At 37.3% G+C, this 20,625-nt stretch overlaps 1 protein-coding gene across 1 annotated transcript; it reads right to left on the bottom strand.

Moving 5' to 3' along the window:
• Window positions 1–8,950: 8,950 nt before the first annotated feature.
• LOC131978256 (fibronectin type III domain-containing protein 7-like) lies at window positions 8,951–19,353 on the bottom strand. The gene is made up of 12 exons (XM_059341833.1): window positions 19,299–19,353; window positions 18,417–18,680; window positions 16,742–17,002; window positions 15,124–15,384; window positions 14,559–14,822; window positions 13,066–13,320; window positions 12,695–12,952; window positions 12,233–12,487; window positions 11,166–11,420; window positions 9,759–10,019; window positions 9,159–9,188; window positions 8,951–8,988 (listed from the first exon to the last, which is right to left on the bottom strand). The coding sequence occupies exons 1-12, from the start codon at window positions 19,351–19,353 to the stop codon at window positions 8,957–8,959; spliced, it is 2,451 nt and encodes an 816-aa protein (XP_059197816.1). The 3' UTR covers window positions 8,951–8,956.
• Window positions 19,354–20,625: the final 1,272 nt, after the last annotated feature.

Genomic DNA, 20,625 nt, shown 5'->3' with positions numbered 1-20,625 from the left:
ATAACAATAAAAATGTAATCAACATCACGCTATGAATATTTAACACTAAATTGTACACATATTCTTGAGGTTTTAACATTAAAAATGATATTTACCTGAGTTAAAGATACCAATGCTAAAGAAAAGCCTATGGCTCCCAACAATCCCATCTTTGACTTTGAGTGCGGGGATTACAATTAGTTTAGTATTCAAGGGAGTCAAATACAAAAGGTGTTCTGGATTCTTTTGAGCTTCAGCCCAGCGGGCGTGGGAACCAATCAGTACGTCCCAAATGGGGACAGGCTGTCCCACCAACAGCCCCAGGCAGTGAGGAGGGCGGGATGGAGGGCGGAATGGATGGATGAGAGTTTGGTAAAGCTACCTGAAGTAATGATGAGAAGGAGGTTCTATAGCTGCCTCTCTCTCTCTCTCTCTCTCTCTCTCTCTCTGTCTCTCTCTCTCTGTCTCTTTCTCTCTCCCTCTTTCTCACTCTAACACGCACACACACACACACACACACACACACACTGCCTCTCACCCATCTATCAGTTTGAGTAACCTCCCTTCAGGAAATTTAGTCTCATAACTGATCGGTCTTTCTGTATTTTGTCGCCTTCATCAAATGTGGAAAGCAGTTTTGTTATTGCTTTGAAACTTTTCTGCATATTGGATTTAATAGGGTCAGAAGGAAAAAAAAATATTGCAGTTACTAGTGCATTGCCCATTAAGGTTGGGAGATATGTGCTGAATTGGCATATGAAGATGTCAACAGCGAAACCTCATGATGGGCGATGATAATGTTAGGGGGCAACATGCTTTGGATTTGTTAAAACTTGAACAGTCGTTGTGTTGACTCATGATGTATGCCATCAAAGTTTCAACTAGTTTAATCCAAGATGTTGGGCTCAGTGGCTAATATGCTGGACAATGGTATCCTCATTGGCCCAATCACAGTGTCCTTTTACAAATGTGCCTGTTCAAGGCTGATCGTTTCGCCTCTGGTATTGCTGCTTGCAGAGAACCACTTATTTTAACAACTTCACACTCTACACAATTCCTGGAGTGTATGCATCAACATTTAACAGTTAGCTATGTTATATGCTAAATTAAGAGTTTTTGTAATTAACTTAATTTACTGGTCGAGTCAATTTGAGACGAAGCATGACCCCTTGAATCTTACAAGGTTGACAAGGTTGAGGTTCACAAAAGAAAATCTGGAGGAAATGTCAATCAGGATATCAGCAGGTCCATTTTTAATATCCTGACTGATGTGAGTGATGGAATATCATATTGAGAGAATAAGACCCCAGTGTGACTAAGGCCATTACCACAATCACACCATCCACAGGCTGAGCTTCGATCAGAAGGGCTCATGTCCCTGACTGACCCGGTGATCAGTTTCCCATACACCTCATTTAACCAATCCACTCGTCGGGCAGGGATTGATGCTGAACTCTTCCCTCTTTGCTCATCAATACTGACGGAGTCCTGGTTAGTTAATTTTTCTCAGTATAATGATATGATTCAAGGATGTGGCTTCTGCCTCGCAAAGCTCCCCCCAAAATGGCAAGTGATGCAGAACATGAGGCTCAGAGTCATTGGGAGACAGCTAGGTACCCCGCTACTAGGGTTGAGAATAATGTATCGATGATCAAACTGAAAGTTGCAATAACAATTATAAAACACGGAGAAATACAAGATTATTAATTTGAGCAAAACTAGCTTACTGTACCAAACCTTGCTAGCATGAATTACTAGATTTAATTTTATCCCAAACTTATTTAAACAAAAAACGTGCTTAAATGCAAGATTACTGTGAAAACTAACCTCATGCCTCTTTGGGGGTTGTTAAAACATAAAACACTAAACTCCTTGATGTTATCTTTACGGTATAATCTCAGTTGATTTAGTTTTATGATCGACAGGAAGTCTATCTTCGTCCTTTCAAAATATAAGCGCCCGTTATCAAAACAGGCTTTTGCCTATCTTTTATTTTGCCCATGTATGCATGAAGCAATTAATCAATTAACTGACGTTGTCTATTGATGTTAATTGTTAACGTTATAGATAATCAAGTTGGCAGGTTTTTCCCAAAGGAGGAAGGCATGCAGGCTACCATACCATGGAACTATACAAGATTCAAACTTTTTACACTAAGAGCTGGCAATTATTATTATATATATATTATTATTATTATTATTATTATTTCTGTGTTATTGTAAAAAAAAAAAAAAAAAAAAAAAAAATTCTTCTATCACCAAATTGTAGCTTTTAATGAGGTTTATTGATTAATAAATGTAACAACACTGACAATGCATCTGACTCAAGGGAACTAATAATGAGGTGATCCACTTAAAACCTTGTTGATTCAGTTCAAACTGATAGCATGTTCCTGGCTCAACACTGATCTTATCGCAGAAATGTCATAACTTTTGTATTCAGGGGCCAAAGTTTCCATGCCGCTTGAGCTTTCCTGACCTACAAACACAATTCTTTGAAAAGAAACAAGCTATCACTCATCACATCAATCCAAGCAGGAGAGTGTTGTATAAAAACTGTCAAGACATTAAAGATGTCATCCATTTTCCATTCGTCTCTCTATGTTTATATTTACTCTCCAGTCAGAGGTCCATATTTTGTTTCTTTCTTTCTGTCCCTTCCTCTATCCAAGTTACTGTAAATAGCATTAATCTGAAGGCATGCTGAGACTTCATGGCCATGTTTCTGTGTTAACACTTTTCTTTTTTTGCATCCCTGTTACAATACATGAGAACACAGTGAATGACCTGAAGCAAAGAGATAAAGGCTTGGGAGGGGCCGTTCAAGCAAAGGAGACAAGTGCCACTGAAACCCAAGTCAAGAATGCGAAGTTGGGAATTGGGACTTGATCTAAATGGGATGTGCTTACAAAGCAAACAATGCTCTGAACTGTTGCTAAGTTGTTTTTCTTAAACAGTTTTGAGGGTTTGAAGCTCTTCAGTAATGATTTTAATAAAAAAAAAGAAGCAAATTCCGTTCCATATAGACTAATCCCTCAGCTGGCTTTGTGTAGGCTGTGTGCTGGACTGAAAAGGTTCCTTTATCACAGGAGAATAAAAGGCTATCACCTCCTCATTGCTCATCATGTAATAGAAAAAAAGGAAGTCAACATGAAAGTGGATATGGGCCGTAAACATGCCAGGAAACTTTAGCTGCCCCGCTTAAACAATAGAGCAATTTTGAAGCGCGGTGAATAAGAACAAGTGATGTGAACACCTTGATATTTCATTGTATTTTTATGTGGCTGTGATATTGTGCTGAGAGACACTGTTACAGGTCACAGGTGCAGCGTCTTGTGACGCAACTTCCCACAAATTTCTCAAGTAATTTTATAGTCACAGCACTGTCTTCACCTTCTTCTAAAAATAATATTAAGACAACAAGTTGTTTGGTTGTGGTTAGGTTGTTGTTTTTTGCTGCTGACTCCTCTGAAACCATTTTGAATAGAGAATATCATGTGCTTAAACAGTTTTACATACAACATATTAAAGTGTTCTTGCTGCTGACTTTAGCTGAGAAGTAAATAGTAACGTTAGTACAGCAGAGTCAGCACTGATTTGCTGCTCTACAAGTCAAAACATGTCTACATCTTTGCTAAAAGTGGGTTAAATTAGCTTGACAACTGAATGATACATATAACTATTGAAACATTGAAGTAAATAATGGACGTTGTGACCGTGAAGTCAACCATTGGTTTGTGGACTGCCAGTTGGAAGCATCGAGTTCAGCGTTACACTCGTCGCCATCTTGCGTCGCCATCTTGTTTCCGATACAGGGAGCAGACCATATTTGGATTGTGGAGGAGCGAGAGGGATCTGACGACACCGACTACAAGCCTCTCTACACCAGCAACCGGACTGAGCGAAGTCACTGCTAATTCATGTTAGTATTAACTGGAGCATTAACTGGGATGTTAATTTTGGCTAGCAAAAAAAAAAGTATTTAACTTAACTCTTAAAATTAACAGCAACTTCTTGGAGTGTCTGTTAGTCCAACCAAACGCTGAACAAGACCTTTTTAATTAACAAAACGTTCAAATTAACTGTCATTAGGTGAAAATACAGTGTGAAAGGGTTAAAGTTATGAGAACAAACCGGTAAACGTCCTTTTTTATATCTATATAACGTTATATATAACTTTATTGACATGTCGCCATGGATACGCATTGTTCTGCTTCTATCCTGATGACAGCTCACCTTGTTAGCAACCTGTCAATCAAAGGTAGCCACGCCCCAAATCATATGATTCTTTATCTTCTATTTTCTTCTAAATGGGGCCATTATTTGAACTATTAACATCAGACCGTCTTGAAGAAGTTTTTTTTTACTAGCGATTGAGACCATAGTGTTGTCCTAAAAAAAAATTCTGAGGTAATAAATCAAGTGAGAAGTTTTGCATTGTAATGAATGGACAGAAATGTTTTTGCAGCCACAATTAGTATGGAGTAAGACCGCTGTCAAAAAGATGTGTCCATGTTATAAGCATTCGTATTTGTAATGATAAACATTTGTGTGTAAATAAAAAAGTTGTACCCAAAATTCTCCTGTCACACACATGAGTCTGATAAATTATTAGGGTTAGGATTGTTTTATGTGAGTATGAATCTAAAAGCTGTGAGTGCAAAGTCTTGTGAATACAACTCTAATTTCTACGACTACGAGTCTTCACTGTGAACACAAATTCAAGTTTGTGGGTACGACTCGAAAAACTGTTGAAATGACGTCACAGGCAGGTCACAGGCAGGTCACAGGGGAAAGCAATCGAACCCCGAAAAATGTGGTTAGCTTGCTGGTTAACATGTGGTTAGCTTGTAAGCTAAAGCAGAATGTCTTAACGTCCATAAACTTCATATTATTTAAAACAGTACAATTTCATGAAATAAACAACTAAATAAAAATAAATAAATGTTGGATGTGTTATTTACTTTACCTGTGATGATGATGATGATGCTTCCCTGACGGTGTCCATGTTGTCAGCCATCCTTCGGCACATTTTTCGGGGTTCGATTGCTTTCCCCTGTGACCTGCCTGTGACGTCATTTCAACAGTTTTTCGACTCGTACCCACAAACTTGAATTCGTGTTCATAGTGAAGACTCGTAGTCGTAGAAATTAGAGTTGTATTCACAAGACTTTGCACTCACAGCTTTTAGATTGATACTCACATAAAAACAATCCTAACCCTAATAATTTATCAGACTCATGTGTGTGACAGCAGAATTTTGGGTACAACTTTTTTATTTACACACAAATGTTTATCATTACAAATACGAATGCTTATAACATGGACACATCTTTTTGACAGCGGTCTTACTCCATAAATTAGCACCCCGTGCTGGATTTTTTGGTAGAATTCAGCTTAAGGCACTTCCTGGTTTGCCTCCCTGGTCAGACCCAGAGGTTGCCGCCTGATTTAATTTAAATTTTAATACCCCTTTTTAGCCAAAGCAGTTTCAGGGCCGGTTTGGAGCTGGTGCTCGTGCCAGTTAACAGTTGGTTCAACGTGCGAACCAGCTCTGAACCTATTTGCTTTTCCATAGGCTCTAGAGCTACGTCATTACGTCACTGTTAGCATCTGTATATGTCTCCGCCCACTCCGAGCTATTTAACAGAAATATTAACTACATACGAGCCGACCAGTGTCCTTAGATCCTCGAGTGGCGGCCTTCTGACAGTTCCAAAGACAAAACTGAAAACCAAAAGGACTGGACTTTCTCCAACCAGAACTTCTTTTAAATCACTTCTTTAAACTCACTTTTACAGACTTGCTTTCATGTAAAGCTGTCTATTTTACTACTCCTTTGTACTCTACTTTACTTCTTTACTCCTTTTACCTTTTATTTTCTGTGTATCTGAGAATGTCTTGTGAATATTCCTGCTCTATCTTTAATCATTTTTCTTTTAATGTAAGAATTGTTTTGAGCCTTATGGCATCATTCTTGTTGTGATTAACTGCTCTCTGTCAAAGCTCTTTGTAAGCTGCTGTTCTTAAAAGGTGCTATATAAATAAAGTTATTATATTATCATTTAAAATCTGTTTTCCAGAGAAGCAGAGATTTCACACACATAAATTAAATCAGAAAAGGAAAGGTGTTCATGTGTAGATACATACATACAGTCATGGAAAAAATTATAAGACAATTGTTTCCTTCAATTTCTTGTTCATTTTAATGCCTGGTACAACTAAAGGTACATTTTGGACAAATACAATGGTAACAACAAAAATAGTTTATAAGAGTTTGATTTAAGAGCTGATATCTAGCCATTCCAATAAAAATGGCTCACACTTTAATAGTTTTTCCGACAGTGGATGTAGCCTGAAAAGTGAAGCCAATATGGAAGTACTTAATCTGCATTCTTTCTAATGACCAGCAGGGGGCGACTCAACTGGTAGTGAAAAAAAGTCTGATTGTATAGCAGTCGATGAGAAAATGAACCTACTTCTCACTTGATTTATTACTTCATCAAACATTTTCCTAATGATTTAACAGCTTAATGGTTTCAAGTCTTCGTCAATACAGTTTGATGCTCATTTAATGAATTTGTGCTAGCTAGCTGGTAACTTAGCATTTGCTATGCTAACACCGCCTGGCGTGTGTCCTCTGGTTCCTGTCATCAAAATATGGGCACTTCTGGCTCTATAAAAACACAGATGGCGACGGCCAAAATATCAAATGCTTCAAAACGATTTCCAAACAGTTGGTTACATCACAGTGGCTACATCCACTTATTTTGTACAGTCTATCAATGTTATGTAAGCTGCTTAAAAACCTTCAGATCTGTGTCTCTTTGGCTGAGTCATGTTCCACGTTTTAGTCGTGAATGGGAGCTGTTCCCCACTGGGAGCCACCACAGTATCATTATTGATAACCTATACTGTTTACAGTGCACTGGAGATAATACCAGACTCGTTCCTTTTGTGTTTGGAGGGATTTAAGCCAACTGAAACTTGTGTTGTGAAGAGGGGGCAGGGCGGCACATGTTTCTGGGATGTCTGCCCTGTGAAGCTGCTGGATGGGTGTGTTTTAAAGGAGGAATGCACTGAAATATTCAGCCATATTTTCATTGTCAGAAGTTCCTTCATTGTAAATATGGCGTGGTATCCTGAGGTCACCTTGGTGGTTGACTGAAGGATAGAAAGGCTTCATTAGCTCCTCTACCTGCTGTTATCTCTTAATGACTTACTTTGACATCAGTTGCCAGTAACATTAAGCTGTCAAGCTGAGTGTTCCAGTATCATCATGCACGTAAGCTCAGGTGACAACAGGAAGCAACAATATAAACACTAAATCAGAATTTAGTGAGCATGTGAAAAGAAGTTGAAGCTTGTGTGGATTAAAGAGTTAAATCAAGTCAATGTTATTTATCAACCGTGTCTTCAGAATAAATATTAACACTGTAAAACACAGATAAATTGATTTTTTTGCAAACAATGGCATTCCCTACTTGTGATGCGCTGAGTCAACTTAATGTTTTGAATTAAAACAGAAACTACTTGGTTAATGTTAGGATTCATGTTGGGAAATTTGATGTCATTTACCAAGATCTTTGATATGGTTGTACGTGTTTCCTCCAGACAGGTAGGCTTGACTCACTTGTTACAGTAATGAAAACTAGGACACACATTTCCACCAAAGTCCTTGAGTATACAAGCAAGTTACCCAGAATTCCAACAGCACAATAAAAGGCAATAGACAAGAATTTTTGGTGAGTTAGCACTGAATTATGACTAAATTAAATCATTTAATTTGTAAAGTACACCTCTAAAAAGAAGACACACAAACATGATGCTGGGATGCTGGGAATCTTTATTAACTGACATATGCATCAGGTTTTGAAAACCATAGTGACACATATTAAAACAGTTAAATACATCCTGAGAAAAAACAACAGCACACTGCAGAGATTGTTCACTACAGGGTGACACATGATGAGGCTTATCCTCAGGAGGCTTCCTACTTGGGGCCAGTTCTACATTTTTTTTTTCATTTTGTCTATTCTCCAATTAATAATTCTCAAAGTCAAGGGGCAATGTTTTTCATTAAATTTATGTTGGTGCACTGTTACTGCTTATTTTTATCAATTAGATAAATTATTTTTAGTTCGCTCTGGGATAACAATGAAATAAATATGCAATTATCAAATTACAACTGCAGAGCATATACATTTACTTCTGGTTGTTTGTGGATCAAATGTTTTATCGTGAGAAACAGACCTTTGTCTGATGCTAAGCAGCACACACACTCTTTGTTTTTGTCAGTTTTAAGTGCTTGATCTTGATTATTGAGGACACAGTGATGGCTTGTGATTCATGAATATCTCTCAAAGGCATGTTTACAACACTTAGGAATACCTTAAACATGTATTTCTCATTATTATCATTTCACAGCCAGTAGAAAAACATGTTTGAATCTGGTTGTGTATGGCTTTATTCCAGTGGGCAGGAGTGATGCAGGTGGAAGAGGAGGATGAAGAAGGTGGAGATGTTCACTGCATCTGTGGAAAAGACATTCAGTCACAGTCAGTTTGCAGAAATATTTACTTATATTTGACATCTAATAACAACAAAGTCACAAGTCAGTATTGGGATTTGGATTCAGAATATAGTCAGTTTAAAATGCAGGTAATGATTAATTGTGACCAGCAGAGGGAGACATTGATTGGGTGTCTAACTGCAGTCTCATAGGCAACATGCCTATTTTACTGCAAGACACACCCACTTGGCCACACAACCCGCCCCCTAAGAACTACTGTAATCCAAATTACGAATTTTTTCCAAAACCTAACCACAAAGTTTTTGTGCAGTGTAGTCACAAAACTTTACTTACATTCTCTCTTCAGTCAACCCACTATGATTATCATTTGCTGCTTAATTCAACTTCCACTACTGGTCAGACGTAATACATTCCTGCACAGGTATTCTATTTTACTTACCATATGCTAGTCCACACTTCTCTTCCCTCTGTAGATAACTGCAGAAGAACACGTTGAAGTGACATTAGAAATCATACATTAAAAAATGTTTACTTATTTTTGCTTACCAGTGAGTACTTATTTTTTTTCTTTTATTTTTTTGTTGTTGGTTTTAGCAATTTTGACTTCAAATAACCTTCTAAATATTTATTCAGATTAACAGACTCACCTGTACCGACGTTGCTCCCTGAGCAAGTGACTGAGAGAGATAAAAAAACAAACAATAAAAATGTTACCATTCATATTTAGAATGTTTCAGCTGCAAAACTCTTTATATCATGTAGTTCCTGATGATATAAATGTTTGAATTGTCTTTACTACTGATGTTCTAATCTCCCATAAAGCCAATAATTGCACATATGTTCATCAATTCACTGTCACTTTAACAAGTTTTCACTACTAGTTTTTTAGTTTGGTCTTGGTTGTTTGTTTGTTTGTTTGTGTGTTTATTTTATACTATTTATATATTTTCTTATCTTTATTCTATTTCATTTTGTATTATTCTATTTTTTATTCTATTTCATCTTTATTATTCTATTTTTATTACCTTAATCTGTCTCTACACTGTACTTGTGCTGCTGCAGCACCTGCATTTCCCCCATGGGGGATCAATAAAGGAATATCTTACCTGAATTCCATGCAAGAGTTCATAAAATAGTGGCAAAGTGTTACTAATACTTTACTTGTTGACATTTGGGCAGCATTATAAAAAGATTAAGAATAATATATAATTTCAAACAAAGGAAGGCAACTTTATCTTCTGTTATACCTGAGTACAGTCTCTGGGGGCAGAACTGGACTTTGCTGCCCTCTGGTGTGAATGGAGCGACCACTACATTATAGACATCCCCACACTGGATGTTGTCAACATTGCAGCTGCTCTCCCCGGGAGAGGCGCTGCACGTGTAGTTGTTGCTGCTGCCCATCATCTCTGTGACGTAGCTGTGGCTGCTGCCAGCGCTGCGCCAGTACACTCGCAGAGAGTTACCGGCCGTCCGGTAGAGCCTGACACCTGACGGACAGCAGGCACCTGTGATGGAGGGAGACAGTGATTTATCTCAAAGCTTACCAATGTTGTTTAATGATTTGTTCAGAGACACAACATGGATCAGTCCCATCCCTATGTTCATATACAGTTCTCATTCTCAATAGGTGAAGAAACACATTATAAATAAATAATAGAGATGAATATTGGTGTTTCTCCAGAAACAAATTAAGCATTCTGACAAGATTCAGTATTCAGCATAAAATAATAATAAAAAAGAATTATAGATGGATGAATGAATAAAATAAGATGAAAATATGGAAGTCAAAAAATGTACAAAAATAAAATACAATCAAAGTAATTATTATTATTATTATTATTAATAATAATAATAATAATAATAATAATAATAGTAATAATAAAAGTAATAATAATAATTTTAAAAAGTAAAAATAAAAATGTATCAATTATTCTAATAAATCATAAAGAATCATTCATCCCCTCTGCAATAACTGTCCTAAACAGCACAAAATAGGCTACAATGTTTCTATCTGTTGTTGTGTGAATGTGTTTTGTAAGTGTGTTTTAATTTGTGATGAATCTGTGTCTAAGACAAATTTCTGTTTTTACTGCAGAACAGGCAATAAAGTTATATCTATCTATCTATCTATCTATCTATCTATCTATATAGATATATATATATAGATCTATATATATATAGAGAGAGAGATATATAGATCTATCTATCTATCTATCTATCTATATAGATAGATAGATAGATAGATAGATAGATAGATAGATATAGATATATTTAAGAAAACTGTTATAATTGTCATGGCTTAGTAGTAATAAAATTAATTCAATTTCTGGTGTCTTAATCTTGAATTAGGTTATGTCTCATGATTGTGATTGATTTTGTCTTCATAATAATGTATAATGTTTGACTGCGGCTGTGTGAAGTTCTCTAGAGCAACAATCATTTGACTCTGTATTTGAACAGGTAAACTGAACGGAAGATTTTAAGGTGAAAATTTCACATTATGCCACATTATGTCCATGGAACGAATGACTAGGATTGTTTTATTTTATGTATGATGAAGGGGTAAAATAATGTTAACTACTCTTAAATCAGGTGTTGATAATGTTTTTAAAAGTCTTTCCTTCTCGTTGATGGAAAACCTCATCACTCACTGGACGAGAAGCCCTGGTAGGTGCAGTTAGAGCTGCGTCCACTGTGGCTGAACGCCTCCATGGTGACGGTGTAGTTGGTCCCACAGGTGATGCATCCCATGATGCAGTGAGAGTCCTCGGTGTGGCAGCGGGCGTGACCACGCGGTGATGTCAGAGACGTGATGAATGAATGCGCCCCTTTGGCGTGAGACCAAGAGACGTTGGTCATTGCCTGCGTCACCTGATCCACTGTTAGACTGAGCGGGCAGCAGGGTTCTGTAAAAGGAGATAATGTTAAAAGTGGAACACAGAGTCAGTATGTGCATCTGTATCATTTATACTCCTTTTACATGTGTATATATAGCTGCCATATAATATATAATGTCAACCATATAACAGAATTAATCTAATTTTATAAGTATATATATGTTTATTTATAGTGCTTTTGTTGCTTGACTTTATCCATCTTTCCTTCTTCTTTTCAAATTTGGCCCTCACAAGTCCCTACTTCATAGAAGTACATGACTAAATCACTGCAGTGCCACTCTAAGAAATAATGGAAATGTCAAAAACACAGCCATTCTAATCCACTGTGCTTCCTTTCAGCAAAAAATTCAGCAAATATTTGAATATTTGGGTGGGTGGGTGGGGGGCTTGGCTTGTCTCAGACACAAGTCAGGGGGGCTCCAAGGACAAAAGGTGGGGAACCACTGCTCTAAGGTACCCTTCCAGTTGAGAAAACGAGACAAAGTGCCCTTTAGGGTGTGCGCAAACTGAGAAAACGTAAGAAGGTGCCCTCTGGTTTGGCATTAAAATTAAGAAGACACCATATAAAGGCTGATACATGCTAGAAACATTCCAGCTGGTCCCCTTTTTATTTTATTTCTTTCCCCTGCCCATCAGAAGGTCTGAGTCTGCCACTGCCTATTGGATATTTTGAAAAGTGATCTCAGTAGAGTTACACAGTCTTCTAAAATAATTGCCAAGGAGTATTAAAGCTGTTCTGGCAGCCAAACACATCACTAACATGCTTTATATTGAGTGTATTTTATACCTGTCTGTACTTTGTGACTGAAGGGATCTCTCACCTGTTTCCAGGGAGTCAGAGTAGCTGCGTAAACTGTTGCCGAAGGGGCTGAATGCTTTGACGCTGACTTCATAGGTGGAGCCGCAGGGAAGGTCAGTGATGTCACAGCTCTTTCCGTTGGTGGTGCAGGTGTGTGTGCCATCATCTCCCAGTGCGTTCACAGTGTAATTAGCTTCTCTGTTGTTTGCTGTCCAGCTGACAGTGACGCTGGAGGAGTTTACTGGATTTAGCATCAAGTTCATCGGCATGCAGGGAGCTGAGGCGGACAGAAGAAACAGTCATTTAAGAGTTAACAATTGATAAATAAATGGGACACACGAAATGTAAAATTGTACTCTTGTTCACGTGGAGAATGAACAGAATAAATATTTTACTGCTGTTTTTGCAAAATCTGGTAACTGAAGTTGAAAATGTTCATGAAAATGATATTTGCTGGATGCATCTGTGAATAGATGTTTTCTACCTGTGTTTTTGGTGTGAGCTTTGCATGCACGATTGCACCCGCTGATGTCATTGCAGGGTGTCACAAGCACGCTGTAAGGACTGTCGCAGCTGAGGTCAGAGAGGGCGCACACTGGTGCCGTGTCGTTGCACAGGATGACCTCTGAACTGTCTGCAGCCCGAGTCTCGTACAGCTCTGCACCCCGTGAGGCCGTCCACGTGATCTCCAGAGTGTCAGTGCTCACCGTGGAGACAGAGACATCCTCTGGACAACAGGGCACTGAAAGACACGAGTAAAACAAATGCATATAATGACCATAACCAGGAAGAGGAAGAAAATAAGCTCTCTAAAGACTCAAAATCTTAAAACATGCCCTCTCAGCTGTCACTTACAGGTGGTGTAGTTGAAAAGCGATCCTTCAGGACTGCTGCCAGCCTCATTATATGCAAACACAGACACTAGGTACGTGTAGCCACACTCGCAGTGGTAGGTGCATGTGTTGCTGGTGTTGTTGCAGGTCTGCTCGCCACCGTCACCTCTCTTGATGAAAGCCACATAGCTGTCAGCGTAAGGCACCGTGTCCCACATCAGTGTGCAGTTTCCTTCTGTCGACTCCATGAGATCCAAAGACTCTGGTGGACAGGGGACTGACAGAGCAGGAGAAGTTTAGTCACACTCATACGCTGACAGGGCTTTCAGAGCAGTCTAATGATGTGTCATTTTGGATCCATAACTACCGCTGATGTTGTCGTATTCTTGAAAAAAACCCACAAACTAATATTCAAATATACTGGTATATTCCTACACATGACAGAAAAATTATTTTATTTTAATAGATTAAGTATGATAACTCATGTAGCTAATTGTTATGCATGCTTAGAGTACATGCATTATTGTTTTGTTAGATTTTTGAAGTTAATAGCTTTTTATCAATTACATTAAGGAACACAGGTCTTCACAAGCATCTTTTTTCCACTGAAACCTCTATTTACATTTATTGCTAGACAGCGACCTCTAGTGGCTGTAGTAATTATAACAGGAGCAAAGGAGGAAGTCAGGTGACAGAGAAACAAAGGCTGAGTTTAAAATCGTATACTTTTTCTTTTTTAACATTAAACTTTGACCCTGTAGCTCAGGGGTGGGCAATCTGTGGCTCCAGAGGCACATGTGGCTACATAGGCCCTTCCCAGTGTCTCTCTGTGGCCTGAGTATTAAATGTTTTTATTTTCATTTATCATTGTTGTAGGCTCAAAATCATTCTTATATTCTTCAAATGTAAAAATGTGTCATTTACTATGGAGTCTACTATTAATTTTCCTTACTGATCATTTTAGACAACTAAGAATTCGTCATAGTCTACATACGTGTCAAGCCCAGTGCCTGATCCTCTAAATATTGCCAAACTTTAAGAGGGGTAGTGGGTCTTAAGCTTCCATAGTTAAGTTAGATATGGATTGCGATCCTCCTGAAATGCTTCTTAAGTGTCCTGCCACTCTTTTGCACTATTGTCCTCTTTGTATTCTGACTAAAGCATATGAATAAATGCTTGTTTGGACCTATGAGTAATATTGATGCTAATTTAGACCTTATAGGCTGTATTATTGTGATTATAAGGCTCAAATGGCATGGCTCCAGATAATTATTTTCCTTTTTTGGATGCGCCAATAGTTGATAGCCAGTTGATAGCTAGTTGTTAGCAAAAGTTACAACTCCTGCTCTAGCTCATGTACATGCTGTACAGAAGATTGTGAGCAAGCATAGTCAAAAAACATGATGTCTTGCATACTGCAAATATGAGTTGGTGAAGTAGGACATCCTGGTACTTATCAATATTAGCCAATAATAGCTGTGTGAGTCTGATCTGAATCAAATCTTTTCTACTCACAGGTAATGAACACCATGGGGTAGGACGGGTAGCTGGGCCCGGCCTGGTTCCAGGCGGTGACCTGGATAGTGTGCACCTCTCCGCAGCCTACTGGTGACAGGGTGCAGGAGCTGGATGTGGAGTTGCAGGTGAGGTTCAGGTCACTCATCACATGGTACTCAATAGATCCATAGACATTCGGGTCGAGTTCCCAGGACACAGAGAGTCCGGCCACGCTGTTACTCATCACCACAGAGATGTTGACACCAGCTGGTGTTGGAGGTCCTGTTAAAACACAACATGATACATAAAGGAATGCCCAACCTTACAGAAGTCCTGATGGCTCATTTAAAGGCAGAGTTTCTGAATATAGGCTGCGTGCATTTATAGATTAACCACTTTGATACTCTTTGACCTGCTTTATAATTAAAAAAAACCAACATGGAAATATTACTTTTTACGATGGGAACTTGTACTGTTTCTGAGAAATTGTTTCTGCCGTTCTCTAGGACAGGGTACAATTTGACCTGAAACTGAAACACTTAACACTTCTAAGTATAAAAAACACAGAGAAGTGACTCCTTACTTGTGGTCTGGTTGACGTACAGACTTCCTTCTCCCTCTCGGCCCTCTGCGTCCCAGGCGAAACCCCTGATGGCGTAGAGTGAGCCAGCATCCAGGCCAGAGATGGTCAAATTGGTGTCGGAGGTGTTGTGCTTCATTTTGGTGTTTGAGCTAAAGTCGTATATAGACAGGCTGTACTGGACAGCGTTAGCAACAGGGGCCCAGGACACAGTGATGCTGTCATTGCTGGGAGAGGAGGTGGAGAGCTCAGGAGGAGGTAAAACTGTGGAGGAGAAGAAAGTTTGACAAGTTTTACAAGTGGTAACAAGTTGACAAATGGACACTGTACTTCCAACCACACTAACCTCCTGTTATGTTACAGGTCAAATTGACCCATTTCAAAGTTTAAAAATCTAAAAAGAAATGGTTAAAAGTATTTTTTCATTAAAAAAAAAAAAAAAAAAATGTAAAATCAAATTTTAAAAACTCAATGTCATGTAAAACCATTGTATTTTATATGTAGATCTTTCCAATGTACATAAGAAAAAGTCTTCACATGCACATTTTTTAATGAAAAACGAGTGAATTATCCTCATTGAACCATGATCTGTGAGAGGTAAAAAACACCATTGCACTAAATATTAATTGAAATGGTTAGTAATGGAGTCATTAATGAAATATAAACATTGTTTATTGGTTTTAAGTTTCTGACACTTATACTATTGTTTTTCCTGAGAAATGAACATAACAGGAGGATTAAAGTTGTATGTTTTTAACTGGTTATGAAACTTGCTTTTGTCCCCCGCATTTAATACAAAATGTTAAGCTTTAAGTCAAGTCTAAAGTCCTTATTTTTTGTGACTTTAGTCTGACTCAAGTCGCAGGTCTCAAGTAATTATTTTCAGTCCTCACAGATAACACCAGTAGAGTCAGAATTTGACCGACTGCTTTAGCTGTAGCTCTTTTGGCACCTACATTATGAAAATCACAGTTTGTAATTTTCACAGTTTTCATTTCATTTTCTGTCTGGCTGAGAATTTTTTCTCAGATGTGTGGCCTTAAATTTAGACGTTTTTGTTCCCAAAATATTTCATACAATCATGTTTGTAGATTTTCAGCGTATAAGAATTTATGAATTAATCCAAGTACGCTATGTTATAGTTGATTCATTAAAAAAAGAAGAGCCTACATTAGTGACATTAAATGAAATCAGAGATGAATCATGGCAAACAGTGAACAACAAATGGTGAAACTGCCTTAAGCATGTTCTTTTGGCTCATGTGGATCCGATTTTCAGATGGGGGTGAGAGGTGACAGATATGTTCTCAGGAGGAGGTCAACCCATTGTGTTTGACATAGAAGGGTCAGGTATAGTTACCAACAGTACAGGAGAGCCCCTAAGGGCTGCTGATTCATTTATTGGGTAAGAAAAAACCTGGATTTGAACAAACATTTTGTAGTGTATATAGTGGCTTTGCTATAGGACAAAGAGACGGATCAAGTGACTTCTGCAGGGCATGGGGATTGATGAGAACAGTACACAGTGTTTCTCAGTGAATGTGTGGCTCATTTCTACACATAAAATAGACTTTTTTTTTGTAGAAGTATTTTTTACACACATAAAGATAGAACAACGGTACCTGTCTTTGCAGTCACAGGAAGAGACGGCTGGCTCTGGCCTCCATTATTCACAGCCATGATGCTGAGCGAGTACTCAGTGTAGGGTGTGAGGGACTTGATCTCAGCAGGGGAGGAGGACACTGTGTCTTCTCTGTAGAAACCATTGGCATTCTGGATTCGTATGAGGTAATGAGTTGCCCCCGTCCTCAAGTTGAACTCCGCCATCAAGGTCTTGCTGTCCTTCGGCTTCACTGTCTGGATGGGATCCATCATCTCAGGGGCTAAGATAGTCACAGTCACTTCAGATCAGAGATCACATCCAAGAAAAGGATGCATACTGTAAAATATTAAGTAGGAATATTTTTGGAGTGAGATGCAAGGGATGGCCTCCACCTTATCAGTAATAGTTGGCTGTGGAATCTACTTTTTAAAATACAAATTTCAGGGAAACAACATTTTATTTTGTCTCATCTCTCTGTGTACATAGCACAAAAACTCACATTGAATGTAACAGTTAAAAAAAATCTCTTGTGGTCCTCTGTTCAGTGTACATAATCAATATGATGATTTACCTTCTTTCAGTGGAATTGTATTGTGATAAAATCCTATATTAATATCATGATACACAACTACGTCTTCTAAATATATAATAACAAGGACATAACTAAGGCTGGGTGATATGACAATATATACAGGTGCATCTCAATAAATTAGAATATCATAGAAAAGTTTATTTATGTCAGTAATTCAATTAAAAAAGGGGAAATAACACAATATATAAAGATCCATTACACACTGAATGAAACATTTCATTTCTTAATTTAATTTCTTCTAATTATAATGATTATGGCTTACATTTAATGAAGACCTAAAATTCAGTGTCTCATAAAGATTTGAATATTACAAAAGACCAATTTTTAAAAGTATGTTTAATATGGAAATGTTGGCCTCTGAAAAGTATATCCATCTATATACACTAAGGACTTGGTTTGGGCTATTTGACTTGAACTACTGGAAATTAACTTTTCCATCATATTCTAATGTATTGAGATGCACCTGTGTGTATATATATCAACAAATTATAGAAACATCTATAATATATTCTACATCAATCTACCAATATGTCAATAGGCTAGTGGCAGAATTGTGTTACGGTAATATTCACTTAATTGGACGGCACTTTATGTTCTGATCTTTGGATGTGGAAGCAAAGTGAGTGAACAACAGAGGTGCTTATTTGTAAACATGTTTAGGCTCTACCGTGTGGTTATTTCACATAGAATATTTATTAATTAAATTACCAGAAAACATGCTATATCATGCTATATTTTGTTATCAACATATAAAGTGACCTACATTGGGGTAGAAGATTTCGGCTGTATCGCCCAGCCCTACAACTGCCCATCATTGTGTTTAAATGTACATTGCATTATTATTATTATTGATCCACTATTTTTGTTGCCAGTTTTCTTTGTTTACAGATAATTAATGTCCCTAATATGGCAGCATAAAACTGTAATGTGCGAATATTAGAAGCATTTTTAGACAACACATGCAACAGTAGTAAAAAAAAAAAAAAAAAAAAGAAGAAGCTTATTTTTAAATTGAAAACTAAACAAGAAGGAAGCACTATACAGTATATGATATGTTATTTATTTATAATTACTGGTTGGACACAAGTGTTGGCTAACTTACCTGAGGATGACACAACAGCTGAACTGCTCAATGGTTGTTGGTTTTGATTCAGAGCTTCAACTGTGAATTTATACACAACGTTTGGAGACAGGGTGTTGACAGAGCCCATCACGATGTTTGGACCAAACGTGACGAAGGAAATCTCGTTGTTTGTTGAGTTTTGGGCGACGATGATCTTATATGAGCTGGCTCCAGGGACCCTGGTCCATCTCAGAGTTGCAGTCTTGGATGTTGTTGAGAACACGGTTACTTGGAAAGCTGATGAGAGAGATGAAGGAAGTGGAGATCATTATAGCACTCGTTTCGCACCTAATCAAGGTTTTGTGCCTTTTCAGTCTCATGACAGTCATATAAACATCTACAGTGAATTTATGGTAATAAGAGAACATACAGTACCTTGGGCTGCAGCCTGCAAATTGATGAGAAAACAATATTAACAATAAGGTAAGGTAAAACATCATTGTCCCAGAGGGGGAATTTGGTTTACAGACAGTAGTATAGGAAAAGGACAAGTACAACATACACACAAGTGCAATATTAGTTTTAACTACTTAATATAAAGTAATGATGTTTCATTTATATAGCTAATCACTTGAAATTTATCATGTTTTATGTTAAATCTCAACCTGAAAAGTAACTAAAGCTGTCAGCTAAGTGTGGAGTAAAAAGTACAATATTTAAAAATGAAATACTCAAGTACAGTACAATTACCTCAAAATTGTACTTGAGTAAATTTACTTAGTTACATTCCACCACTGAAATAAAGTTACTACTAGCCACTTTACTACATATAAGGTTCCATTGCATTCCCCTTTTACAACATTTTTGTGCCTGAATTTGAATTAAGCTACATAGTACAACAAATGTTATTTAATTACTTTACCTGAGAGCATATGCCCAGCAAAGCAAAAGTCACCAGCCACTTCATAGTGCCCATTCTTCACGTCTGTCTTTTAAAACACTCCTCTCACTGTTTCTCACACTTCACAACTTCTGTTAAGATTTTAACGGTGCTTCACTCTTAACGGTTTTAACTTTTTTTCAACAGATCTGGTGTCTGTGCAGGTTGAAATACCTGCTTCTGGTCCCTCCCACTGCAGGCAGATGTCCAGTCAGAGTGGAGCAGAGATGTACCTTCAAGCAGGTTTGGGTTGGGTAGCATGAGAAGGAAATACTTTGCTATAGGCATGATATTCCATATTCAAGCATGTAGTCAAGATACCACAGAAAAGGGTGTGTAAAAGGGTCTGACAAAGGAATTAGATACCCCTAGCTCAAGGTCTCAAATAATTCCCTTTCACATTGAGGTGTAAAAGGTATACATTTACTAGATTTCTATATAGTTTTCATCATCATGGAAGCCTATTTATGTTAAGAAAGGAAACTAGTCAAAATAGCTATACAAACCTATGACTTAGCCCAATAAATATGTTCTGAGAAATGAAGTAAACTTTATAAAATGCAAGTCAAACCCAAAACTCCACAATTGTATCCTGATATGTAATAAGTAGCCTATCAATTAATATTTCATAATTTTAATTGTATGGAAAACATTTGACTCCAATCTATCAACAAAATAAAACAAGAATTTTAAACTTGGCCTTATCCAATGTTTACATTTCTGTTTTAGAACTGTTAAATGCAAGCACCATTTTTATATTTAAACATACAATTCCAAGAAACCTGTAATACGAAAAAATAATGTTTTAAGTAGCCTTTATTTTGATACAAATACTTTCGTGTAGTTTTGAATGAAAGACTTTTGCTTACTTCTTTTCGCAAGATATCTGAGTCGGCTGTGGTAACATACACACTTAAGTCGACAAAGATCCCTATACAGTATAATAAAATTTTCTGACCAATGGAATATCTTAAAAATAATAATTTCTGAATAAATACTCTAAAGGGCTTCAATATTTAATTAATTACAAGAATAAAGTCGAAAATGTTGAATTAATTACGAGAATATTTTAGACTTTATTCTCGTAATTAATTCAATATTTACGACTTTAATTTCGTAATTATTGTTTTTTCTAAATGTGGCCCTGGTACTCCGTCGTATTATTTAAATTTAGGTAGGCCTATTTTTTATTTTTATTTTATTGTTATGTAGCTATTTTGCTTAATCTATTTTTGTTGTTGTATTGTGTGAGTAACTGTTTTATGTCTCGTGGTGTCTATTAAGTCTAGAAGATGAAAACTTTATATT

This window comes from Centropristis striata, chromosome 9, assembly GCF_030273125.1.
Source record: "Centropristis striata isolate RG_2023a ecotype Rhode Island chromosome 9, C.striata_1.0, whole genome shotgun sequence".
In the NCBI taxonomy this organism is placed as follows: Eukaryota; Metazoa; Chordata; class Actinopteri; order Perciformes; family Serranidae; genus Centropristis; species Centropristis striata.
This window is presented reverse-complemented; position numbering and strand designations above follow the sequence as displayed.